The sequence below is a fragment of the Amblyomma mixtum genome, chromosome 8 (assembly GCF_055824585.1).
Source record: "Amblyomma mixtum isolate Tamu chromosome 8, ASM5582458v1, whole genome shotgun sequence".
NCBI lineage: Eukaryota > Metazoa > Arthropoda > Arachnida > Ixodida > Ixodidae > Amblyomma > Amblyomma mixtum.
In genome coordinates, this window is record NC_143019.1 from 3411883 (window position 1) to 3439036 (window position 27154).

Genomic DNA, 27154 nt, shown 5'->3' on the forward strand with positions numbered 1-27154 from the left:
GATTTGTTCGCCTATCTACATAGCGGTTTGTTGCGATTATCTTTACAGTCACCATTCAGGTTCATCACCGCCGACGCGCGGCCTTAGCAATCGTCTTTCGCCAGGACTCGCGTATGCGCGCCAGACGTGATTAGAAGGCTGGCGAAATATCGCAGTTTTGAAGCGAAAAGCTTCACTACCCGCACTACAGCCGCGCTTAGCGTGAGCCGTCGGAGCCAAGATTTGCCGCAGCTGCGCATGCGCGAAACCGAGCGACGTCACGCGCGGCGCAGGTGGCCGCAGCCGCCGCCGCGCCGACTCCGCCGCCTGACCGTTCGGCGCAGCCGCGCGCTACTGCGCATGTGCGCCGCCTCCTCACCGCCGCTACTACTGCGCGCTCGCCTCCTCGACACCGTCTGACCTTTCGCTGCAGCCGCGTGTTTACCACAGTTACTACGTATGCGCAAGGAGGGCTATATAACGCGCTTGCCTACACCGTTATCGTGGTGCTCCCAGTGCATTGTGCACGAACTGCGACAGCCATGACGTCAAGCAAAGCATAACTGCAGCTTTTCGCTTGTATATCCAGGCTTAACCAGAGCTAAGCCACTGCCATTTTTTTTTTCACTTGATTTCGCAATGTTAGAAACTGTTCGCAGAGAAGTATGTATACGGGCTTTGCCAAAAACACCATATATGTTTCACCTAAGATGTTCAGCAATTTTTTAATATGGGCTTTTTCAGTTAGAAGAGTGCTTTTTATCTGCATAGCATTGTCAGCGGTATAGCTCATCAGAGTACTGCTAAAACATGCCAACTTGTAGGCTGGTTAACTAAACTTTGCAGTTGTTGCTCAGTTTTATTTAGTGAGATGCGTGAAATCCTTCGTGAGTAATATCATGCCAGTTTTTAGAATTTCGAAAACGCATTTACTTTCGCCCCGCCACGGTGGCTCAGTGGTTACGGCGCTCGGCTGCTGACCCGAAAGACGCGGGTTCGATCCCGGCCGCGGAGGCCGAATTTCGATGAAGGCAAAATTCTAGAGGTCCGTGTGCTGTGCGATGTCAGTGCACGTGAAAGAACCCCAGGTGGTCGAAATTTCCGGAGCCCTTCACTAAGGCGTCCCTCATAGTTCTTCGGGACGTTAAACCCCAATAAACTAAACCAAAAGCATTTACTTTCGGTGCCAACAATTTTGCCTACGTCGCGTCAAAATACACGCGCTCTCGAAAAGCTTGCAGGCGAAGCAACCCCTGCAGTGCTCGTCCAAATAGCCAAAATATGTTGGGCCATAGCGCGAAGAGCAGCTGCGTTTCAATTCTAAAAACTGATATTCATATTATTTGCGCTGGGCCACATGCCTATCAGTAAATAAGGAGACTAACAGTAATAATTAAAAGTTTACTATTTTATATCAGTTACCATCCTACTAGTTAGTAGTTCTTGACTGTATTCTGATGCGCTACACTGCGGACAATGCTGTGCTGAAAAAGCGCTCGTGTAGCTCAAAAAGCCCATTTTCAAAACTCGCAGGTCTTCTTAAGTGAAAAACTCGGTATGTAGTACAGCCTGCTTAGTTCGAATCCGGGCCATGCACCGTGGCTCGCTTTGGCGGTCCAAATCTGTCGGCTGTGAGGCGAACTGTTGTTGCTCACCTGTCCGGGACTTCCCAGAGTGCTATAGACAGCCCCAGTACATGACATATAAACAAACTTTTTTTGGCTGTTTTCCTACAGCGGTTGCATAGTCCAGCGCAACATGAAGGTTCAGTGTCGCTTAGGCCGAAAGGCACCAACAACTTTTTACTGGTGTAAGGTTCGTTTACTCGCCAGCCAATAATAAAAATGGCGGTACAGTGTTGAGAAACCTAATGACTAGCTGTGCTGATGTGTGCTGTACTCAGCCTTCTTGAGGCATTGCACAGCGTTAGAGTACTTTATTTTAGGTGAATTAGGCCCGAAGTGATCGCCTGCAAATCGCCAGACTACGTATTATCGTGCTCAGCATGCAGTTCAGCGCCTGCATTCGACGTCGACCATGCAGCGGTATGCGCTACGCGGTCGCAAGGTTAGTTGGTGGAGCGTTGTCTAGGAAAAAGTAAATATAGCTGTAATTTAAACGTACACTGAATAGTAATCTGAACTCGTCTTTTTACCGCGGGAACTCGATGTACACGTTCTAGGAATTCTTAGAAATTTCAAATTATAGTCCTGTGCCACCGATTTCCTCAATTTAAATCGAATTAAACTTCCGTCTCCCGCCTTTTTTTGAACTCGCCGCAGACGGTAGGAGGAGTCAACCGATATTTCAACCAGTTCCGTGGCGGCTTGCCGCTCTGCCATCGGCGGAATGATACGTACCGGTCGGCGAAAGCAAAGAGTCCGCGCGTATTTTTATTTCTGTGGGCCTAATTTGCGGCTATGTAGCCTCTGGCTGGAGTAATTTATTCACGGCAACCTAAAAAACAAAATACAAGCGAAAGCGAAGCCGCCACACGACCGCCTGAAAGGCACTTCACGCGTTAGTTGACTCCTCCTACCGTCTGCGGCGAGTTCAAAAAAAGGTGGGAGCCGGGACGTTTAATCCGATTTAAATTACGGAAATCGGTCGCACAGGACAATAATTCGAAGTTTCCATGAATGCTCGGAACGTGTAAATCGAGTTCCCGCGCTAAAGAGACTAGCTTCGATTACTCTTCGGTGCACCTTTAACACACACCACACAGAAAGACTGACGGGACGGGACGGGCTCCGAACGACAGCGCCCGTCCTGTCCGCCTTTCTGTGTGCTGTGTGTTAAATTAGCCCTGTTTTTACCTTTTGTTAGATAGACACCGCTTGAATGTGTCGTGATGGACACTGCAGAAGACCATGCACTTTCTAGTACCAGCTGCGTGTATAACTTTCCGACACCGCCGGGCGACCGCTGCTTTGTGATTGGAGCTCCGCCTATAACTTGAGTATTTCAAGACATAGTGAGCGCCATGGTGTCCGTTCATGGCGTCTGTGGCAACAGTGTTCAGAGTTTCGCTCGAACAGCGTGGGATCCCCACGACTGTATGGTACACGAGTCACTGTCGCTGCTATGTCGACTTTCTTTCGATGATCCCAGGCAAAAGTTAATTCACCCAAGAAATGGTTTGCTTTGGAAGTCACATTTACAGACCTGCCTGCATTTTGTAACCGTTACGTAACTCTATGCTGAGCCACGTTGCAAACTTTACTACGTTTTCTGGTGTGCAGGGGCTTGTCAGTTCTGGTGAATGACCGTGACGTTTTCTCTTTACCGCAAAGTCAGTTTTTTTTAATGCTTCGGCAGTAGACGGACCAGTACCGAGGCACTTGATCGTCATTACCTATGGCGTCCTAAAAATCACCCTCAGTTCTCTCTGCCTGCCAGGTAGCACCGAAGCATTAGACCAATGTGACATTTTTCTTTTGGTCAAACGTTAATTAAGTTTTCTTAATGACCTTTTTTAATAATTTCTTTACGTTACAGATGAACATCCTAGTAAACTTTTTCTAACATTAATTAAACATTATAACAACGTAAATGTAATATTGTCGAAAATAATGAAGCAACCCTGCACTAGTATGCAGGCCCACCATTGTGACAATTTAATCAACGCTTTGCAAGGACCAGCAACGAAGGCGACACTTCGTCTCCACAGTAGAGCACAACATGCGACTAGAATGTACTTACCTCCGAAAGCATGCAGTGGAGTCAAGCTTACACGCCCATTACTGAGAGGTGTCCCATGAGTGGTAGTAGCGAAAGGATAATAAGCAGTTTAACAAAATAATCTGCTTGAGCATGTTACCTATGGCGGGCACAATCTAAGAGATTTAGTTGCGCGAAGCACTGCTAGTTGAAAAACATGTTTACTGTAAAATTAGTGGAGAGTGTTCTGGGACTCGGTGCTAGAAATATATTTGCAGTGTTTTATAGTTATGATTCAAATATAATAATGTTTAATAAACAATAAGGAGACATTGCTGACTTGGAACGTTAAATATATGTTTATGCTGCAGCGTTTACCATCATTTGTTCATTTTTAACATTATAACAAGAGTTGAAAGCCAGGATTGGAATAATATTTATGTTCAGTGTTAAACTAATTTTTATGTGTAACATATAAACTTAAATATTAATTTCTAACAGTTAATGCAACGTTTCAATGTAACAATGTTACTGAACTTGCATAAATTTTTCATAAGATTGTTCTAATTTTCCGTGCTACCTGGGCGTGGCCAGCATATCGCCTTTGACACGTGTGGGGATGTGGGAGGGACAGCTTTATTTTAACAAAAAGGATCCTTTGTTCTTGACCAAGAGTCCAGGCGTCTGTGCTTCACTGAGAACTCTGTACACTTGCCATGATTGGCTAGCTGGTTGAGCAACTAGCAGAATGTCATTCCATGAGGAGGCGGACCGGTTGGGTATGGGGGACCTGCCATCGGTTGGGGGCATTCCCACACCGTGTACTGTGCGATGTCAGTGCGCGTTAAAGAACCCCAGGTGGTCGAAATTTCCGGAGCCCTCCACTACGGCGTCCCTCATAGCCTGAGGCGCTTTGGGACGTTAAACCCCCATAAAACGTCCCCCACAGGTTGTGTATGAGGGTGCCTTGGCCGCCCCTCATGTTGAGCAGAGTAGGGAGGTCAAGGTGGGGTGGTGGCGATGAATGTCTGCAGTTGCCGCGAGACTGGACTGTATTTTGAATTTCGTGTACGGTGAGGTGGTGGGAGGGTAAGCGCCTGTTTTTGTAATAAGTGGTTTTTTTATGTGAGAAGAGCCCGAGAGGATTCCTGCGTGGGTTTGGGTGTCCCATCTTCTTGGGGCCTGAAGGATAGTTCTCGAGTCAGCGTATGAACACGCTGGTTACCGGGGATCGATACTTACCCAGGAACCCACGTGAGGGTTATCTCTTGGGTAAGCGTATGTCCTGATGCGAGAATGCGTCGGGCGATTGACGTGATAACGCTTTGCTGAGTGACGGTACACAGCTTTGGAGACGGTGGAGATATCCGTGATGTTGGGATCTTGTGCATAGTGTATAAGCACCAAGCCCATGGCCGCGCCTTCAGCCTCCGTGGGGAAAGTGGCTGCGGCCCCGATGGTGCTATCCTCGATAGTAGGCGGGGACAGCGGCATAATAGCCCGGTAGGGTGCGTTGTGCCGCGTTTACATACATGTCGGGTCTGCCTCTGTAGTGCTTGTTGTAATACTAGGCTCGTGCCTGGCGTCTGGCCCCGTGTAGCTCGGGGCTCATATTTCTGGGTAGAGGTTTGATGCGCATTGGACCCTGGATGTCAGGTGCAATGATTTGATAGTTGGGGGCAGGTGAGCAGGTAGATTGGAGCCTGGCGAAGATGCCGTAAGAGATGTTGGCCGGTTTCTGTGCGGGTTAGTTGAAGTATCTGGTTGTCTCGTTTGGCTTCGTGGAGTTCCGAGATAGTTTTGTAGGTGCCCGTTGAGAGTAGTGGTTTGTGCTAAGCGACTGTGGTAGGCGGAGCGTTGAGATTATTGCCTTTCTAATAAAAGCATCAGCTTTGTCTTGTGAGAAAGCGGTAAGGAACGTGAAAAGTCGTGTCTGGTGATGAGGGCGTCTGTCATATTAAAGGTTTCCCTCTCCGACAGTCCATGGTTGCATGTGGCTACACTGTGGACAAGACCCTCGATTTGTTTGGTTCGCTTCTCTAGGAGTTGTACAGGGAAGGTTGCATCCAAAGCGTCCTGTATGTGCAGTCCAAGGACCTATGGAGTCATGGACGTTGGAGTCCAAGGAGTCTATTGACCAACTCCAGGGGACCAGCGGTATGTGGTCGTCGTACATTCGGAGGTGCATGCGTGGATCCCGGGGAAGTGGTCTGATCATCAGCAGTTCCGATTTGAGCGGGGAGCACATAAGGCCCATATTGGTCAGGTTCGAGGTGATGATATCAACTGCCAATTGTAAGGTGTCTTGCGCCTCTCCTGTGGAGCCTTCAGTCGTTGATGTCGGCGTATATTGCCGAGTGGAGGTCAGGTATGTTGGTCAGTTGTTTGGCCAGCGGGGCTAGAGTTACATTAAATAAGAGGGGGGAGAGAAGAGCTCCTTGTGGAGTGCCCCGGTTGGGGAGGGAGAACGGAGGTGACGGTATAGTGCCGAGTTGGATCTGGGCCGTTGATTGTGTCTTATTAAGAAGGCTTGGATGTAGCGCCACATTTGCGAAGGTTATGTTCGTGGCTAGTATTGTTTCTGGCTACTTTAACTATCTTATCCATATTTTTATTTATTTTATTTACATGATACTGGAGACCTTTTTGGTCCAAGCAGGGAGGCAAAAGCAAATTGTACAAGAAATTGTTACAGAGCATTGAACAAATGCAGCTTACGTACATACATGTTTAAAATTCATGGATGCAGCTATAAAAGCACTCCGAGATACATCTTCGTCAGATCTAAAATAGTCACAAATGCAAGTTTCAGAAGGGCATTTTGAGTGGTTAAAAGATATATATTGCTAATGACATTTCCCTCTTTGTCTCTTAGCGCATACATCTAGTATCTACCTATGAGTAGTTTTTTCTTCACTGCTTTTAGGCTACTTCCGTTCCACTCCTACCTTTATTCCTTCCTTTGCGGCGCTTTTCGGGTTGTCCACCAAGATGTGTGATGCAGTTACTGCATCATTTCCTTTCCTTAGAACCAATTCTCAAACTAATTTTGTTTTCTTCAGGGCTCGGCTTAAAACCTCGAAGTCCGTCTCAAATACAGGAAGCATCCAGTAGCAGCCGGCCTCAACACGATTGATTCCTTGTTGCGTGCTGCCCCTTTCCATGTTGATCGTATCATTAACTCTTCCTCAAAACACATTAAAAAAAAGCAATCAAATCAGTTCCAAAATACGATGCACAGAGCGATCTCCACAAAAGCGATTGGCTCTCCGAAGCGCGCGTCCCGCCCTACAACTTTGATAGGGCACACTACACTCTCTCTTAAAATTAAAAAGAAAACAAACTAAACTGACCCCGGAGTTGAGTTCTACACGGGTCTATCCGGCGCCTTCCTAGAACACATTCAATTATGACCTCCCGAGCGTTTCCCACGCTTAAGACGTTGCCGTAAACCGGAAGGGTCACTGTCGTGCGATCTCCCCTTCGGAGGGGGGGGGGGGGGGGGGGGGGGCGATTTGTAGTTGGCCGTTTGCGATCTGCTGTCGCTTGCCGTTCTGATCTTCTTTCTTAGAACTGTCCTATCTTCTACTCTCTTCTTGGTTTTTCCTTTTTTCCCGGCGGCGAGGGCTAACATTGTGTGGCGGACGACCCTGTTTCGCGCCATATTAGGTTACAGTGGTGGTGCGCAGTTGGCGTGCGTAGGGCTTTTTAAGGGCTCCTGTCCAGTCCCCATGTTGGGCTCCGCGGTGGGCGGCTGGCGCCTTTGTTGAACACCAAAACTTTTTTATGGCTTCTCATTTTTTAACGCCGATCTCCGCTGCAAAAGAGGGCGCGCCGAGACAGCAAAATTCTTCCCAAATAACCAAAACAGCTTAGAACGGTTCCACGAAGTGCACTATGAACACGCAGAGAAGAACGGCTAGATGCATTACACCATTTCTTGTCACCAGAACTTTCACAGATAGCATAGGCCAGGGCTATAAGATAAAAAAAACCAGCAAACGGTGACCTCCTACTAGTAATCCTGTACAACCACCAGCACGAAAAGTAAGCAGAACTCACCTCTTTTGGAGACACACCTGTGACACTCAACCCACCCCGATCCTTGAACACAGTGCGAGGAGTTAACGCAGACGACGGCCTTAGGCATGTAACAGAAGTACTTCTTGAAGGACTAGAGGAACAAAACGTGACTAACGTGTAGAGAATAAAAATGAGGAGAGGCGACCAAGAAATAGCTACGAAACACATCATCCTGACTTTCGCATCAAGCATATACTCCCAGAATCCGTAGAAATCGGCTGTATGAAACTTCACTTCGGGCAGTACATACCAAACCCACGACGTTGCTTTCAGTGCCAACGGTATGGCGACAGCTCTCAGAGCTGCCGAAGCCAACTGACTTGCGCGAAGCATGCTTCACACGAACATGATTCTGATAACTGTACACTTGAACCACATCTGTGCGTAAATCGTGAGGGCAGCCATCCGACGTACTCATGTGCATGCCTAATAGCGATATGCGAAATACGCAGCGCCAACTCTCGCCGCTCCGAGAACCAAGTCCTCCGTGTTGGTTCCGTACAGAAAACGAAACCGCGGCCCAGCGTTTCGTTAAAACGGCTGCGCTTCGTTTGAAAAGTGAAATGCCGATGGGCTTTTACGCTACGGTGTCCACTATACAAAAGAAACTACGATGCGTGCCAGAACCTGGTGTGTTCTAGCTTGTCGCTTTTCTATTTCTTTTACTCTGTCCCAACGTTCTCCAAATGCCATGCGATCGAGGTACAAACTTACGCTCTAAGCACGAAAACATTCTAAAAAAACTATAATATCTTCCGCCGCAACCGAGAGCAGGTTAGCAGACATTCGGATGGCGTTCCCATCATCGTTAAAAATGGAGTTGCATTTCGCGAACACAAGCTTAAAACTAGATTAGAAACTGTGGCAGCCATCCTACAAACATTTAAAACATTTACGGTATGCTGCGTGTACCTGGAGCGACATGTTAATCTAAGCAATCATGAATTAAAAGACCTTTTGGAGCAGCACCCAGAGCCATATCTAATATCTGGAGATTTTAACGCGCACTCCAGCTTTCAGGGTACTGACAAAACTGACACTAGAGGACAATTCATTGAGGATGTTATACTGTGTAATGACCTCTATCTATTAAACACTGGAAAACCAACCTGTTGTTCTCCTAGCTCAGGACAAATGAGCTGTATAGATTTATCTTTTAGTTCGCCATCTATTTTTAGATATAAAATTTGATGACCTAGATAACCCACATGGAAGTGATCATCTGCCTATACTAATCAACATCTTCACTAGAAGTCACTCCATCAAAATCATGACGTTGGAAGCTGCATCTCGTCTACAGGGCACTGTTCCGAGAAAAGGCCAGCCTAGAAAAAAATAGTTACCGACAACCTCAGTTTTAGACAACCTTAACGAACTTTTCACGACGTGTACTATTACCGCTGCGCGCCTAGTCATCCCTCAGTCCTCTGGAGTAGTAAAACAGAGTAAAAAAGTATTGCATACAAGAACGTAGGGAAGCTAAAAAGATAGAAAAGAATGCTTGGGGATTTTCCCGTAGGTATGCAACGCAGGATAATTGAACAAACTTTGGTTTGGTTTTTTTTTATGGGGTTTAACGTCCCAAAGCGACTGAGGCTATGAGAGACGCCGTAGTGGAGGGCTCCGGAAATTGGGACCACCTGGGGTTCTTTAACGTGCACTGACATCGCACAGTACACGGGTCTGTTAAGAAGGCGAGAGCGAAAGACCGATGTATCCGTCACAGTGCCGCAAAAACTTCTCGGCAAAATTATGTGTCGTCATAAACAGCTCAACAACATTAAAACACATATGGGAGAAAGCTCTAAAGATAAATGGCAGCTATTCCCCATTCACAGTTCGCCTTCTGACAGCCCCTGCTGTACAGACAGATATAGAACAGGAAAGCATTTCGGGTGAATACTTTTCTGCAGTTTCCAGTTCGTCACAGTACACAGAAACAGTCCTAAAATACAAAAACACAGCTGAAAAACACACTGACAACAAGTGGCAGCACAAATGAACCTTGCAATAGTTCAATCACGCTTCAAGAAATCCATGAACTAATTTCCACTGATAAAAAGGCTGCACCCGACCCATATGAAGTACCGTCTTTGTCAAAAGTAACCAGGCTGGATGGTTTGCTTCTAGCTCGTGCAGTGGAGCCCTTACGGCTTCCCTGAAGCTGTAATGGTCGTTAAAGGTAAGGACTGGGTGTCTTCTTACCTTCCAACCTCTTTTGATCTTTAGGAAAGCCCCATGGGCTCCACTATACAAGCTAGAAGCAAACCATGCAGCCTGGTTACTTTTGACAAAGACGGTACATTATCAAATGCTAGCCTATCTCTCCAGATATGTCGTAGATACACTTTGAAGACTTTTTTATAACAAATTTTGGGCATTGGGGAAAGTACCCGAAGCCTGGAGAAAAACTATTATTGTGCAGTTTCTTAAACCAGGAAAGCCACCAACCTCTCCTAACAATTATAGACCCATAGCCCTTACCGGTTGCCTCTCAAAATACTTTGAAAGTGTCCTGAATATGAGATAAACTTTTGTCCTTCTATCCTCCGAACTTCTTGACATCCGTCAGTGTGGTTTTAAAAAGGGATGCTCCACTCCAGATCACCTAGTTCGTCTTGAAATGCTGTCCGGGAAGCTCTTGTACACAAACAACACTGCAGTCTCTTTTGATTTAGAGAAGGCATACGACACAACCTAGAGGTTCGGAATTATTCAAGACCTTGCCGAGCTTGGCATCCGAGGCATAATGTTGACCTGCCTAAAAGACTTCTTATCTAACCGTTCATTCCATGTACGCCTAGGCTCAACCCTTTCGAGGAATTTCATTAAGTAAAATGGATTACCACAGGGGCGTATTTTAAGCGTAACACTTTTTGTTGTAAAGGAGAACTCTGTTATTAAAATAATTGCAAGGTGCATTATGTATTCACTCTATGTAGACGTTCTTCAGATGGGCTGCACATCGTCCAATGTGCCAACAAGTGAAATAAACTGACAACATGGACAGACAGAAATGGTTTCCGCTTTTCTTTAGAGAAAACAGTGCCCATTTTTTTTCTCTCTGAAACGAGGCTTAAAGGCAGATTCCACCCTACACCTGAACGAAACTGAGCTACCCGTAAAAGATCAACATAAATTTCTAGGCATAACGTATGACATAAAGCTCCCTTGCCAGCCTCTCATAAACGCGCTGAATAAGAAAGCCTTCCGATCCTTGAGAATACACAAAGTACCTTCACGAAAACACTGGGGGGCAGATAGGACATGTCTTTTAGCAATATACCACTCTGTGGACGCTCTGTCCTGGTTTATGGATGTATATTGCATGGTCAGCGAGACCATCGTATCATAAACGAGTGGATCCATTACATAACTTTCCACTGGCGCCTACAGGTAGTTGCCCATAAATAGTCTTGATGTAGGAACTAACCAACCATCATTTACAGACAGAAGAACCATGCTTACGTGTTCATATATTCTAGAAATTCGTTCACAACCTAAACACGTCTGTCACCAAATAGTTACAATGTGCCCTTCTAGAATACTTTTTAACAATAAACCGCAAACTACCAGGCCACATGCTTTTGCGTTTTGAAGAGATGTGCCAAAACATCTTCGTAGAAGACACATTACCTGGCATTGATCGAAGACGAGATCCACTGCGGCCCTTGGTACAATTTTCGTGCAATCTGTGATTTCACTCTTGCAGAGTTCCGTAAAAAAACAAACCACAAAGCAACATGTAATAGAAGAACTTCTTGCGCTCGGGGAAAAGTACAGTACTTTCAGAGCTTTTTGTACAGATGGCTCAGAAACAGATGTTTACGTTGGAAGCACAGTGGCACAAGGGAATTTGAATGAAATTGTAAGGCTTCCGCAATGTGCTTCCATCTTCACTGCCGAATGTTACGCCATCTGTGCAGCCACTGAAAGAATACTAAACAAGAACCTCACAAATAGCATTATTTACACAGACTACATTAGCAGGGGGACGTAATTACGGCAGCTTTTAACACATACAGCCGTTCATTTAACAAAAAAAAAGAACGAAAAAGCAAGAGAATCGCAGGTTTTCAGGTATAATCGGAGTGCTTCCCTTCGAGTCGTGAACAATATTTCCGTGTATTCTCGTTCCATACATATAAATAGTAAATATAAATATAATGAACTCTTATCTCCACCCGCATAACCTAGTAGTAGTAGTAGTAATACAAGACCTTTATTCGGCCAAAATTTACAGGCCGAGCATGTCGACCGCCTGGGCGACCAGGAGTCGCTGTTCTGCCTCCCCTTCAGCGCCAAGCCAGTCGAGCCAGGTGGTGATGGATAAAGAAGGTGGGGGGTAGGAACCCGACTGCTGAGCAGCCGGGCAATAGAAGGGCAATGAGCCAGGTCCACATAGATACAGGGGCAGTTGGGACAGGAAGGGTCTGATCGATAGCGATAGAGAAAGAGGCGAGACGGGGTGATAGCTGCATTCATTTGGATGTGCCGAAGAAGGCCAGCCTCCGGCACCGTGAGCGATGGATGAGGGGCCTCTCCCTTGTTCTGGCTCGTAATTCTGGGAAGCTATCTCATGAGACTAAAGATCTGATTAAGAAACGGCAAAGCATGAGGACGTCTAACTCCATAGATAGAATAGAACTAATAGAGCTGTCGAAGTTAATAATAAGCGCAAGGTAGCCGACATCAGGAAGTTTAACATGGAGAAAATCGAGCATGCTCTGAAGAGCGGAGGTAGCCTAAAAGCAGTGAAGAGAAATTCTAGGCATAGGTAAAAACCAGATTTATGCGATAAGAGACAAAGAGGGCAATGTCATTAGCAATATGGATAAGATAGTTAAAGTAGCCAAACAGTTCTTCACAAATCTATACAGTAGCGATTGCAATCAGAATGTTACTGAGAGAGGCAGTAGAGCACACCAATGGGACATCCCATCAGTAACAAAGGAGGAAGTAGAAAGCCTTAGGAGCAATGCCAAGAGGAAAAGCATCTGGTGAGGATCAGATAACAGCAGATTTGTTGAAGGATGGAGGAGAGATTGTGCTCGAAAAACTAGCCACCCAGTATACGCAATGCCTTGTGACTTCGAGCGTACCTAGAGCTTGGAAAAACGCTAACATTATCTTAATTAATAAGAAAGGAGACGTCAGGGACTTAAAGAATTACAGACCGATCTGCTTATTGTCGGTTGCCTGCAAGGTATTTACTAAGGTAATCGCTAATAGGGTCAGGACAACCTTAGTCTTCAATCAACCAAATGATCAGGCAGGCTTTCGTAAAGGATACTCGACAATAGACCATATTCACGCAATCAGTCAGGTGATAGATAAATGCGCAGAATATAATCAACCCTATATATAGCCTTCATTGATTAGGAGAAAGTATTCGACTCAGTAGAAACCTCAGTAATCATGCAGGCATTGCAGAATCAGGGTGTAGAAAAGTGTTGTGTGAAAATATTGGAAGATATTTATAACGATTGCACACCTACCATAGTTCTCCATAAGGTCAGCAATGAAATTCTAATAAGGAAAGGTGTCAGGCAGGGAGATACGATTTCGCCAATGCTCTTCACTGCCTGCTTACAGGAGGTATTCCGGGGACTGGAATGAGAACAGTTGGGGAGAAGAGTTAATGGAGAATACCTGAGTAATCTGGGATTCACTGATGACATTGCCTTGCTCAGTCTCTCAAGAGATGAGCTGCAAAGCAGAACGGTAGGTCTTAAAATTAACATGCAGAAAACCAAAATAATGTTCAACAGTCTGGCAAGGGAACAGCAGTTCGCAATTGGTAGCGAGGTGCTGGAAGTGGTAAGAGAATGGCTCTACTTAGGGCAGGTAGTGGCCGCTGATCCAGATCATGAGAGGGAAATAACTAGAAGAATAAGAATGGGGTGGAGCGCATATGGCACGTTCTCTCAGATCATGAATGGCAGTTTGCCGTTATCCCTCAAGAGAAATGTATATAACAGGTGTATCTTACCGGTACTCACCTATGGGGCAGAAACGTGGAGGCTAACAAAGAGAGTTCAGCTTAAGTTAAGGACAACGCAGCGAGCTAGGGAAAGAGAAATGATAGGTGTGACGTTAAGAGATTGGAAGCGGGCGGAGTGGGTGAGAGAAAAAACGGACGTTAATGATATCCTAGTTGCAATGAAGAGGAAGAAGTGGGCTTGGGAGGGCATGTAATGCGAAGGCAAGATAACCGCTGGTCCTTAAGGGTAACGGAGTGTATTCCAGGAGAAGACAAACGTAGCAGGGGGCGGCATAAAGTTAGGTGGGCGGGCATACGATGGCTGCAGCGGGCAAAGTACAGGGTTAATTGGAGAGACATGGGAGAGGCCTTTTCCCTGCAGTGGGCGCAGTCAGGCTGATGCTGATAGTGATGATAATGTCCCCGTGAATGTGTCCATAAAGTTGATTATTCATAGAAACGAATATCCGGGAAAAACAAGCCAATTTATTACGAAAAGAAGTTGGTGACGAGAGTTTGCCTCTGTGCATACCGAGGAGAGCATTATTATTCAATGCAGACAAAGCTGAGCTACGTGAAGGGCGTTCTCTCGGTCACCATTGTCCCAAAGATACTGAAGCGTTTTCTGTGGAGACCCAAGCCATGGCAGCACTCTTCGATGGCTAGATTTAATCCAAGTGTTTTTTGTTTTCTTCATAAGCGCACTAAATTCGCATGTGTACTCGCCACTCTTGCTCTTCATAGAAGCATTCAGTTCCATTCTTGATGATGACGATGAATTCTTATGGCGCAAGGCCATAAGAGGTCAAAGAGCGACACGGCACAAGGTTTTTCGTTGCACAAGGTGGGGTCAAAGACCCATTTCCCAAGTATTTCACCCCAAAGAAGCCGAGCACCAGGCCAGGGGAATCTTGTGCCCATTGTATCGCCGGTGGGCATCCGGCGGCACTGGGGACATTCAGTTCCATTCTTCCGAACTTCATGCTGGCCATTGTAAGGCTTTAGACTGGCTTCGCATCGCCTTCACTAGACAGCTTCCAAAGAATTTTCTACATATTCATGAACAGCTTGCTTGGTTGAGATGTAGGATGTTCTGGCTGTTCAGAAAGAGTGGTAGCTAGTGTACTGACACCGTCGATGTGCATCAGTGAGTCGAAGTGCAACATCACAAGATAAGCTTACAATATTGTAAATAAACAAAAAAAAAAAACGAAGTTGTGCAGCTTGGTCTAGGCGAGTGGTTGCGTTCCTTTTTCCTCCGAGGAATGCCGCAGGTTGTTTTTAGCGTTGGTGGCGTCAGAGTTCAACTCCCTGGACGAGTGTTCGCGCCCTGCTCGTTTCCGGTGTCCCCGTATACCTCCCTATACTAGATGTGACCGTGGCCGGGGCACAAACAGGTGCTGAGTTTACGTAGCCACGAGCTCAGTGCCACGAGATCATCGCCGCGCGCATTCGTACCACCTTGTTGACTTCAAAAGTGTGCCAACGGCATTCTCAGTTGACCCAAGTAACGAGCCCATCAGCCTGTATTCTGAGGTTTGTTCACCATTGCTGTAAATTTTCTGCGTGGACACGTCGACCTACGGAATGCGCTGTACGCCGCTTTAGCAGGCCACGAGACGACGTAACAGCTTGCTGCCTTTGAATACCCGCGCCTTGTGCATTCTTGCCTGCCCTCCGCTTGTTAGGGCGGTGACTGGAGAACAGAACAGTGGAGGGGCAACCCACAAGTAGGCGTGAAGTTATCAGCAGATCAGCTCAGGTCTCCTTGACGAGCCGTTAAAGGTTTCAGAGCCGCGGCCGGGCTGCAGCGGGGTGCTTTGAGGGCTCCGGATCCGTGGACCGTGCGAGTAACCTGAGAGACGCTTAGACAGCCATGCTGCTCTGTTGATACTTATGACTTGGAGGCAAGTGCTGTCTCGCTTTTCGAAGAAATTACTGAGCGCTTCTCCCGAGTTCTGCATGTAGTAGAGGGCAAAGGCGTGGTCGTAGTTTCCTGCCTAGCCGAAGGCAAGGAAGCTGTAGGCGTTCATTCTCTCCCTTTTGCTTTTGGAAGAACCGCCGCACGGGAGACAGCAGCGAACGGATTGCTCATTTGGTCCAACCACGTGACAGCTATTGTTTTTTTTTTCGAATATTTTATATTGGTTGTACGTAAACCTAAGTTCTTGGTCTCCAGTACCGTTCTGCCTCTATCTAGCAAGCTCCCTCCCTGGTGAGGAAATTCATCGGCCACAAATCACGTCAGCCTCCGGAAAATTAAGAGTAGGGGATCGAGAGAAAAAAAAATTTACTCGTGCGCTGCGACAAAGACGAGGTTACTGCTTTGCATTGGTCGAAATGCTTACTGAAACGCAGGAGAGAGAGAGAGAGAGAGAGAGAAACAACTTTATTGCCATAGCTTGAGTGGATGCTTGTAGCGCGACAAAAAACAGACAAGGGACAGAAGACGAACGGGACAAGCAGCCGCCGCGGTGGCTCAGTGGCTATGGTGCTCGGCTGCTGGCCCGAAAGACGCGGGTTCGATCCCGGCCGCGGCGGTTGAACTTCTTTGGAGGAGAAATTCGAGGCCCGTGTACTGTGCGACGTCAGTGCACGTTAAAGAACCCCAGGTGGTCGAAATTTCCGGAGCCCTCCACTACGGCGTCTCTCATAGCCTTAGTCGCTTTGGGACGTTGAACCCCATAAACCAACCAACCAACGAACGGGACAAGCGCTCCCGTTCCTGTCCCGTTAGCGCTTGTCCCGTTCGTCTTCTGTCCCTTGACTGTTTTTGTCGCGCTACAAGCATCCACTCAAGCAAAATGAACCAACTCGCCCAGCAAAAAGTGTTATTGAACTTTATTGCCATAGAGTGGCGGGATTTAGGGCAGGTGGGCTTGGTGTGGCCCCCAGGTGGGGGCGACTTCCTGGGCCCACGAAATGAGTGCCAGTTGGATGCTCTTGTCTGGCCTTCTGAGGAGTTGGTTCCATCCTTCCTCGGAGGGAGCTGGCAGTAATGTTCTAGGGGGCGGATTTCGAGCGCAACCCCAGAGGATGTGCGCCTGGGTGGCGATTTCTCCCTGGTAACAATTTTGGCAGACGGGGTCGTATTCCCCGTCTGTGATGAGTGAAAGCCTAGAATGGCTAAGGATGGAGTGTGTCTGCAACCTGCGGAGCAAGGTGGCTTGCGCTCGATTCAAGTCGGGGTGTGGAGGCGGGAACTGGCGTCTCATCTATCTGTGGAGGTTGGTAATTTCGGCAAAGGTCTGGGGAGCCTCGGCAAGAGCGTCTGGGTCCTTGGGGCCGGCCGCCCGGTTGGTTAGTCCTCGGGCTAGTCGGTCGATCGACCCCTTCGTTTCCAGAGTTTCCCGCGTGGGCGGGTGCCCAGACCAGGTTGGTCTTATGGTCGGGAGTGCAGCCGCGAAGGATGCGTGCAGCGGGGTGGCAGATAACACCTGCCGAGTAATTTTGTATTGCTCTTTTGGAGTCGCTGAGGACTGTGCGGGTACGTGGGTCAGCGATGGCCAGCGCGATGGCGGTTTCTTCTGCCGCTGTCGGAGAGTGAGCTACTACTGTGGCGGCGGTGACGAGAGTAGATTGTGGCGTGGTTGCACAAGCCACGTATGTGTTTGCACTTTGCCGTGCAGCATCTACGTATATTGCGTGTTCGTCGGCAAGGTATGTGGCATCTAGTGCTTGGGCTTTCAGCTGACGGCGCGTATCATGGCGGCCAGGTAGCATGTTTTTGGGGATTGGTTTTATAACTAGGCGGCTATAGACCCCTATCGGAATGGGCGTCGTGGGGTGGACGTCGCCTATGGGGTTGATGTTGAGACGGTCAAGTATGAGCCGCCCGTGTTTAGTGCGGGAGAGGCGGTGGATTTGGGCGGTCTTGTGTGCCTCTATGAGTTCTGTGAGCGTGTTGTAGATGCCGAGTTGGAGGAGGTGCTGTGTGCTGGCGTACTGAGGTAGCCCCAGTGCCGCTTTGTACGCTGAACGTATAATGCTGTTCACAGCTTCCTCGTCCTTCCGGCGGAGGTGATAGTAGGGGTAGGAGTAGACTATCCTGCTAATGAGGAAAGCTTGCGTGAGCCGACAGAGGTCATCCTCCTTGATACCTCTGCGGCGGGTGCTGATGCGGCGGATAAGTACAGCGTTATGAACGCCGCTGTGAGGTTCTTAGCTTTGTTATTCCATTGCCCATAGTTTGTTTTCATGCAAAGAAGACGTAAACACACTGAGAAAGTTAGGTCCTTGCGAAAATTCTCCACGTATATACATAACGAAGTCCGTACTAGCGAGGTACGACTATATATAATTCCGAACCACGATGAGGGTGAAACGCCGTGCCATGTTTGATGAATACATAGTATAGCGTTGTGCTAAAATAGGCTAGTGGGAAAACAACTCAAATGAATAAAGAAGGAATGAAGGGACGGTCTAGCCAATACCATGCGACTGACATACACGTCGAATGCATAAGCTTTGACTGATTCGGTTGCTTCGTAAGCACCGTCACTTTTTCCCGGACCATCTGCGTTGGGAACTATTATTTAGACGCTGAACAAATATATTCCAGATGCTACATCACGAATAGTTCACCTACCACGTGTTTTTTTCGCCACATTTTGCATTGGGCTGATCATGGTGAAAAATTCGTGGTCGGTGTCGCACAAATCTATTCACTCAATTTATTCTTTTCATTCACAGTTAGTGAATCGAATCGATTACAAAGAGGCGTTATGGAGTGCATAGGCGCGCAGTTGTCCTCTCCTTTTTAATTTCTCCGGCACCAGTCCTGTTTTTAGTTTGCGATTCTCGTGGGCATGGCTTCGTCATCATTCTTTTCTTTCCCTTTCCTTCTATCATAGGACATAAGTTAGGTTGGCGAGCTGTTTTCGTAAGGATCGGCAGCACACTACACTTTTCTTCAGGCGTTTTGCAGGGGCTTCAGATGCCTTGCAGAGAAGCGAGAGGTTTCGCTCAGGTGGACTTTGACGGGCGAGCCGATGTAAAAAACGCGCATTCCAACCTATGCGCCGTTGTGGCCTACCTGTTTTCACGAGTGTAATTTAAAGAAAGTGGACATTTGTGATAAATAATAAAAAATAACAGCCAAATATACAACGAAGCCGCTTACAAATACATATAAATGAATACAACTTGGTTCTGTCGTGCCTTAATGAGCGTTATTCCTGTCGCGTGTGTCCTGCAAAATTTGTATGTTTGCTCATGATTGTGTTTTTTATCAAACCGGTAATATAACACGTATCATCAAATATCCCTCAAAAGCGACCTTAAAAAGCGGTATTAGTTGCTGTCGACATAGAAGCCATACATAAACGCTCCGAGCTCTCATGCCAGAACACCGGCTTTTCTTCTTGCGTATACTTTGGATAGTGTATGCAATGTCGGGTGCAAAAAGTGGTACGCAACATTAGAGGTTGTATGGCTTGTTGCTTTTGCGGCCATTTTCGGCATTTAGGCCAAGCTGGAGCGCCACTCATCGAAACGAGCAAAATGACTTGCCTCTGGATCAAAACGGTCTCCTTCGATCACAGTACACCACATATCTAAGGTGCCGTAACTAGTTGTTACCAAGCTTCTCACATGATTCTCGGTCGATAGATTTTTATTTGCCTACTCAAATTTGTTCTATTTATTTTTGATTTTTTTGAAGCCGGTATCCGACCTTGAGGTCGCTAATGGAAACCTCAACCTCAGATGCTTAGAAACACTTCTAGAAAAGCTACCAGAGCCATATCTGTTAGTCGGAGAACTCCTCTTTCTGGGGAAGTGGAGAAACTAATCCCAGAGGTCGCATTTTAGAAGATTTTATTCTGTGCAGTAATGTGTGCCTACTGAATTCAGGAAAGCCCATGTACTGCTCCCTAAAAACTGCAAAAATTAGCAGTTTAGATTTATCGTTTAGTTCACCATCACCTTTTAATGATGTTAAATGAGATCTTCTGGACAACCCACGCGGAATGGATCATTTTCCACCCATTATTATACCTGAAGAGATAACTGTACAGCAGCTGTATCCCACCAGTAGTCACATACGCGGCAGAAACGAGGAGGCTAACGAAAAGGGTTCTGCTTATGTTAAGGACGACACAGCGAGCACTCAGGACCAAGCCACTCCGCTAGCCCCGATTACACTGTGGAGGTCGACAGGACCAACACACCGAGGTATAGCCCGCAGGCAAATAGTTTATTTGGGGTGATTCCAAAATACGATAACCGCCCTCGGTAGCGCAGGCAGCAGGAAACGGGCACGGGGAAAGCTCGATGTCACCTGGAAAAGCCGCGTTTGTCTCATGGCTCCGTCCATCCCGTCCATCCCGTCACGCGTTGTCTCATGGCTCCTTCAACTCTCTCCCCGTGGTGGGCTGCCCGTGCGGCCACCGAATACACGAGGGGGAAAGGAGGGTCGCCCACGTGACGATGTGGATGCTGCTTCCCACTTGAGAGAGTTCGGCAGGATATGCGCCGCCTAGGGCGGTCGAAGGGTAGACTAGATGCTCGCAACTGTTATCCCCAACCGTTCCCAATCTAGGTCTCCGAATACCTCCAGCAACTAGGCGGTGAATAGCATTGGAAATATAGTGCCTCCCTGTCTGACATCCTTCCGAACTGCAATTTTATTGCGGTGGTTATGGAGGACACCTGCGATCCTCTAGTCAAGTGCACCCTCGGAGGGCGAAGCCCTCCTCTAAAATAAGCAAATCACGGAACATGTGCTACTCTCGCTTGCACACACTTCCTTCTCTCGACCTCATCCCCTCCGTTACTCGCATCCCCATCCCCCGAAAAATTAATTTGGGCCCACTGCTCTCCGGAGTCCCGTTGTAGTTTTTTCGGGCGCGTTCCGACTCGTCCTATAGAAACTGCCCCCTTCCATACGCCGGCCTAGGACAATGCCACTTCCATTGTCTTATCGCCTTCCCAATACCTATACTTCTCTCAAAATCCACCTAGCGTGCCTGGCTGGGATCGGCACAGCTGGCCGACTAAGTAGCCCTGGGCGCTCTCCCGATGTCGTGCTGCTCTACCCTCCACCATGCTTTTCCATCCGCCATCATGATTTTCATTACAATAATTCAGCAATATGATGGCTTCCAATATTCCCTTCATAAGCTGTTCTAGTGTGAAGACAGTGGCATTCTTCGGCATTGAACCCCAGTCCTCCGGCTCAGTAGCCGAACACCCTTACCACAGGGCTAAGGCAAAATGCAACAGCAGCCATGGGCTGTGCACTGTCCGGGCGCGTTAAAACGTCGGGTGGTCCAGATTATTGTGAAGATCTTCACTGCGGTGTCTTTCATAGCTCATGAGCAGTTTGGGGACGTTAAACTGAGCACAGCATGTAGCACTGTCACCTTATAAAAGCTGAAGCTGATCCAGGGGTTGCCTGGATCTTTTCTTATCTTGCCCTTAATTCCCTTACTCCCCCCCCTGGTAACAAATTTGTGCAGGTCCGTGCTGTACCCGAGCGCGGGGCTGGATGACCGGAGGAACAGGAGAAGTTGTCCACGTTGCTGCGCCTGAAGCCTTGGGCGGCAGAGCTCACCGTCTCCGAGAACCTGCACACGGTGAGCACATCGCGCAATTCAGCCAAAGCTAAAATGCTGCGGAACCATCTAAATGCATAGTCCGCAGGAGCAGGACTAAGGAAAGCGAACTTTTTTTGGATGTCTAGAGTATATGAACTCCCCTTACTGTCACAGTTGTATTGTGGCCATGATGTTCATGAATTATAAAAGATCAGTTGCGTTTGGTATATTTGGAGGACTGGTCATGCTTGCAGTCTTGCTTTACATGTTGTTTGGCACCTGTGCACTGCTGCAAGCGCGCTATAGTAGAAGATATACGCGCAGTGCAAAAGCAAGGAGGTGACACATCAAGGAAAAAAAAAAGGCGAGGATCCGTGTGCGAAACTACATATACATGAACTACGCGGACGACTGGGTGCTGTGTGAGTATTTGGAACCCCGGGGCCTGCTGAACTAGTTGCAAGTGAAATTAGTGATGACACATTGGAATGATGCGTGAGTCACGGATACGCTGCGAAAATGCTGAGAATGATTGAGTAATTGGGTGCGATGTCAGGGGTCACTGCAATTCAGCAGTGACGCCGTATGGCTGCTATTTAGTAATTACTTCCTTATTATAAATTTACTTCACCGTGGGGGATTTCCCTAAACATCGCACTACTCCTGTCTTCTAAGGTCCCTATAGTGGCATGCTAATTGATCGCATGTATAAAAAGAGAAAAAAATTCCAGAAACAGAAAAGAACAAAGAAAATACCTGAAGAGAACCGTAGCAGGCACCGGGCTAACCGTGACGAAAGTTGACAATGGGCTACAGTTTCAAACCCCCATAACGAATTTGCGCAGGTCACGACTGTAGGCAGACACGTGGTTGGATGACTGGAGGTGCAGGACACGTTTTCTACGTACACGAGAATCTTTGGACGGCAGAGCTCACCGTCTCCGAGGACCGGCACACGGTGAGCACGTCACTTATTGCATTCCGTGCGACAATGCCGCAGCGTCAACGAGATGGTCTGTAGAAGCAGCAGGATTGTGGAAATTGCAAACTTGACTTGGCTGCACAAAGTACCTGCGCTCCCCACACTCCCACAGTTGTGTTGTAGCCAGGGTGTTTATAATATATCTCAAGGCAATGATGTTCGGTATATGAACGGACCAATCATGCTCGTCAGTGGGAATTTCGAACTGCATTTTCTATGACTGCTCAACTGTGAGCATTATGGAGTAGTAGTATAAACTTCATTCCGCAAAATGGGACGGGGTTTAGGGGTTGGGGTCTTGAGCAGCAGGTGGTGTTCCTAGGTACAGGGTCCCATTGGTTCTTGCTGCCTCCTCGGCCCGCTCAACCAGCGCAAGCTGATCTTGCGGGTCGGAGCTGGACAGAAGCTCCTCCCGCTGCTCGACTGACGGGTTTGTAATTTTGGGCTCTCGCCCGACAGCCCAATGTGGAGTGGTAGAGGGTGGCTATCTCTCCGCACCACACGCATTCTGGAGTGTATTGCGAAACACAAGGCGCCATGATGTGAGGAGAAAGAGGCCTAGCTTCTCTTTCGAGGGTGACAGCGCCCGAGCAGTTACTTTTGTGAGACAGGATGAACATCATAATCAGAGAGGGGGGGAAAGGAACGCGGATTTCGCGCGGACTGTTGACGACGCGCAGATACATTGCAGAATCGTTTGGAGATAGCGACGGCCCCACGGAAACGTTTTCCCTTACAATCAGGCTCATCCTTGCATTGATTCCGCGGAACAAGAATTCCTTGCTGCTGGAGGCTAAAAAAAATAATGTGGCTTGTAACCGCTTATGAAGTGAATGAACGTAATGGCCTCATTATACGCGGAAAGCTTACAAGAAGGTTAGGCCCTAGCGTCCAATGGTGGCCATCAGGGTGGTTCCTGGTATCGTGTTCTCCCCGCCTTTTCGGTCGGGTTTTGCACGTTGTTCGGCGGCTGCCGGCATGGTTCACTGGAACAAATTATTCGCTTTGTCGCTTTGGGGACCATAGACGAAGACACGTACAAACTGCGAAAACGAAGTGCCCACAGTAATTTTTAACTGGCTAGCGAAGCAGCACTTACCACCAATTCGTTCTGCACTGTTTAGTTCACACGCTTCTACTGCAAAATTACAAGACATCAACATGACGAAAGCCGGCGCTGTGGCCGCTGGGCCCAAAAGACGCTGGTTCGATCCCGCTGCGATCACGTTTCCACGGAGGCGACATGCTAGAGGCCCATGTGCTGTGCGATGTCAGTGCACGTTAAAGAACCTCAGGCGATTAAAACCTTCGGAGACATTAACTAAGGCATAGCCCATATCGTGAACATGAAGACAGGAGGGACTCCGACTTATAACTTTGTTTAATGAAGGTACAGTCGGGGACAAAAGTCTCCGGACCACGTGTTCCTCTAACGAAGCCGATAGCTTTGCTAATAGTTGGCGGCTGGGGACCACCCTTGTGGAGGCAAAAGTTAAATTTTTGTTCTTTCATCTCCACAAGTGCGGTCTCCAGCTGCTGTCTGATAGTAGAGCTATAAGCTTTGTTTGAGGAACACGTGATCCGGAGACTTTTGTCCCCGACTGTACCTTTATATTTCTATATCGATCGGCACACTGCTGTAGGTACCGAGGAAGGCCACAGCAAGGACACGTGGACAAGACATCCGAAAGATACCACGCACGCTTTTTTTTTTTACTGGACGTTTTGTTTCATAAACGTTGATGAAACAAAACGTCCAGTATAAAAAGAAAAGTCTGTGTGGTTGCTGCGGGCTTCTGCGGTACCTGCAGCAGCGTGCACCCTCCTCTTGCGCTTCGCTTTTTTTTTACCCAAACAACTTATATGGTTCGAAAATTTCCTTGGCCCACCTTTAGCTGCGCGATCAGGGGATTACTTTATTTTACTCTGGACGAGGACCTATACAAGCAGTTTCTATCATCGATAAGATTCCCATTTTCGGTCTATTCCTTCCTCTCCCTGAAGCCACCCGTAGTTGTTAAATGACCTCCTTAAATTCCTTATTGCGTCAGCCTCGTGGTTTCCTTCCCAGCAGTTTGTAACTTTGCTTGTTCCATTTCCATACTGCTGAGTAGTTCTAATTACAATCCCACTTTTCCATGGGGCGTTAATCTTATGCTTTCTCAACGCCTGCTGCTATTAGCGCTATTTGTTGGACGTTGAATTTTGCTTTCGTTTTTTTGTGTTTTATACATTTCTCTTTTGATCAGGGCACGCATATGCAGAATAATACATCTATGATCACATCCTAGGCTATACTCTCCCTCCTCGTCTATTTACATTTTGGAAAGCTTGCTGTACAGGGTGTTTCACGTAACTTGAACCAGTGATTAAAAAAAGTGGTGAATCGGATTTGGGTGCAACCAAAGACATATTGTTTCCCGTCGTGTGGCGCTCCTCAGTGTATCTTTAAAATTCTGTTTAATTAGTTAAGCATGAAATTAAGCGTTTCCTAATACTCACTTTAGAGGCACGTGCGTTCTGTTAAGTGTGTAGAGGGGGTTTAGAACGAATCGATTCAGTTTTTTGTAGCAACGTACTTCCTCCTGATCATCATCAGCCTGACTACGCCAACTGCTGGGCAAAGACCTCTCCCGTGTCTCTCTATCTAATAACCCTTTCTTTTTGCCAGCTGCGGCACCCGTATCCCCGCAATCTTCTTAATCTCATCCTCTCACCCAACTTTATGCCCCCCCCCCCCCCCCCTCCCCCCCTACTACGTTTGCCTTCTCTTGGAATCCGCTCCGTTACCCTGAAAGATCAGTGGTTATCTTGCCTTCGCATTACATTCCCTGAAAATGAAAATTGGTTTTGAGGAAAGGAAATGACGCAGTAATTGTCGCACATATCTCGGTGGACACCCTAACCGCGCCGTAGGGAAAGGGATAAAGGAGGGAGTGAAAAAAGAAAGGGGGTGGTGGTGGTGAAAAGCATTTATTCGGCTATATTGTAAGCAATTTATTCGCCTTCGTCGTCGTCGCCTCTCTGGCTGCGACTTCATTCTCTTTCACCTGATGATTCCCATCGTCATCGCTTGAGGCTGTTCGATTGGAAGACGTCTCTGGCGAAAGGGCTAGAATAAACGTCTTACGTGAAGTCTTCCCTTACAATATTTACAGAGAGGTGCTTGCCCCTGAGAGGCCCCTAGTGGTTCTCGCCCCCTTGCAATACTTGGCGGACTCCCTCATTCCGGGATCTCGTTGGTCATGACCACTGCGCACGTCCTCCGAACCAGGCCCTGTTGGGCGGATAGTTCCTGGCAGCCGGGCAGGGCCGCCCCCCAGTCCTCGCGGGTAGGGGAAGGGGTAATGGGGGGGAGAGAAGGATTTTTCATGCATGCCAAAACCATGTGGAAGGTGTCGGCCACCTCCTCACAAAATGAGCAGCGGCCTTCCAAAAAGGATTAAAGTGCTTGAGAACCGCCGGACACAGCAGGGTGTTTTTAATGTTTGTAAAGAGCCTGAGGAGAGTTCGTTCGCCAGCTTTACCCAGTCCCTTCATAGGAACCGGGTAGCGCCGGCGTGCGGCACGTTAGTGCTCAGCAAAGTCTTGAGAAGAAATAAGAGGGCTGTGATCTGGGTTAAGGTCCTCCGAAGGAATGCCTGGTGCCCGGTGAGTGAGTGCGCGGGCTACCTCATGGGCGGCTTCGTTACATGGCATGCCTTGGTGGCCGGGGACCCATATGATTGAGCGATGAGTTGGATCGCCGTCGCGAGTACTATGGTGAAGAATTTGGTAGAAGAAAGGAAGAGGGGCCGTCGTGGCGGTGGCGAAAAACATTTATCAACAATTAAACAATTACAGAGATGTGATTGGGGTAGGGCCCTATTGGCACCTTCCCCTCACAATACTAGGTGAAGCCCCTATTCCGTAATCGCATTGGCAAGCAACGCCATCCTCGTCCGTTGAACCGAGACCTTTTTTGGGTCTTGAGGTCTTGACAGCCGAACAGGACCGCCTCCCAGTCCTCTCTGGTGGGGTTGAGGCGGGGGGGGGGGGGGGGGGGGGAATAGATGGGCACTCCCAAACCATGCGGGAGGTGTCAACCACCTCCCCACAGAGCTGGCACGCGCCGTCAAAGGATGTGTTGAAATACTTAAGCCCCGCCGGGCACAGTACAGTGTTAGAGTTTTGATGAGGAGGCGCTCGTCAGCGCGTCCAGTCTCTTATAAGGGGTCGGGTAGTGCCGGTGCTCCTCCTTGTAGTAATCGGTGATTTGTTTGAATGTAAGGGCCAGATTGTCTGATTCGGAGTAGGCTTCCAAGGACAGGGAGATAGCCCGGGGAGAGAGTGCGCGAGCGGCCTGATCGGCCTGTTCGTTTCCCTGGAGTCCCTGGTGACCGTATGCCCAAATCAGGTTGCGTGAAGCTGGATCTTCGCATCGGCAGCTAAATTGCAGTATGCGCCAGGCAAGGGAGGGCCACTGAGCCACCGCGGCTCCGCTTAGGCCCCATTTATTCCTCTTGATTTCATCTACGATGTCCTTTGCCAGTTGCGGCCACCGTATCCCCGCAAGCTTCTTAATCTCATCCGCCCACCTAACTTTCTGCCGCCCCCTGCTACGTTTGCCTTCTCATGGAATCACCCGCAAGGGCACCTTGTGTAACGAGGTGTTGGTGCTTGGCGCCACCACGGACCCTTAGTCCCCATACCGAAGCTGTCATCCGTACCGTGGCGATAGGTTGAAAGGTGGAGGGAAGAAACCTTGAACGGTGGCGGAAGTGGTCAATCCTCGGCCGATGGGCTCCTCGTCTGTCTACCAGGCGGGGAGTCCCGGGACCTTCCTCTGTGTATAAGGGTGAATCAGAGGCGACAAAGTATCAGGAACCCTTAGTTTATACATGCCGTATGGAAAAATCTGCAAAAAAATCTGATCGACCCCCGAAAAGG

General features: G+C 48.0%; 1 protein-coding gene across 2 annotated transcripts in view; it reads left to right on the top strand.

Moving 5' to 3' along the window:
• LOC149331170 (uncharacterized) overlaps positions 1-27154 on the top strand; it is a 74959-nt gene that overhangs the window by 1610 nt on the left and 46195 nt on the right. For both annotated transcript variants that reach the window (XM_089556358.1, XM_089556359.1), the window contains exons 2-3: positions 21166-21282; positions 22089-22201. In XM_089556358.1, coding sequence (XP_089412484.1) covers positions 21166-21282; positions 22089-22201 — 230 coding nt within the window. The remainder of the gene's footprint in view (positions 1-21165; positions 21283-22088; positions 22202-27154) is intronic.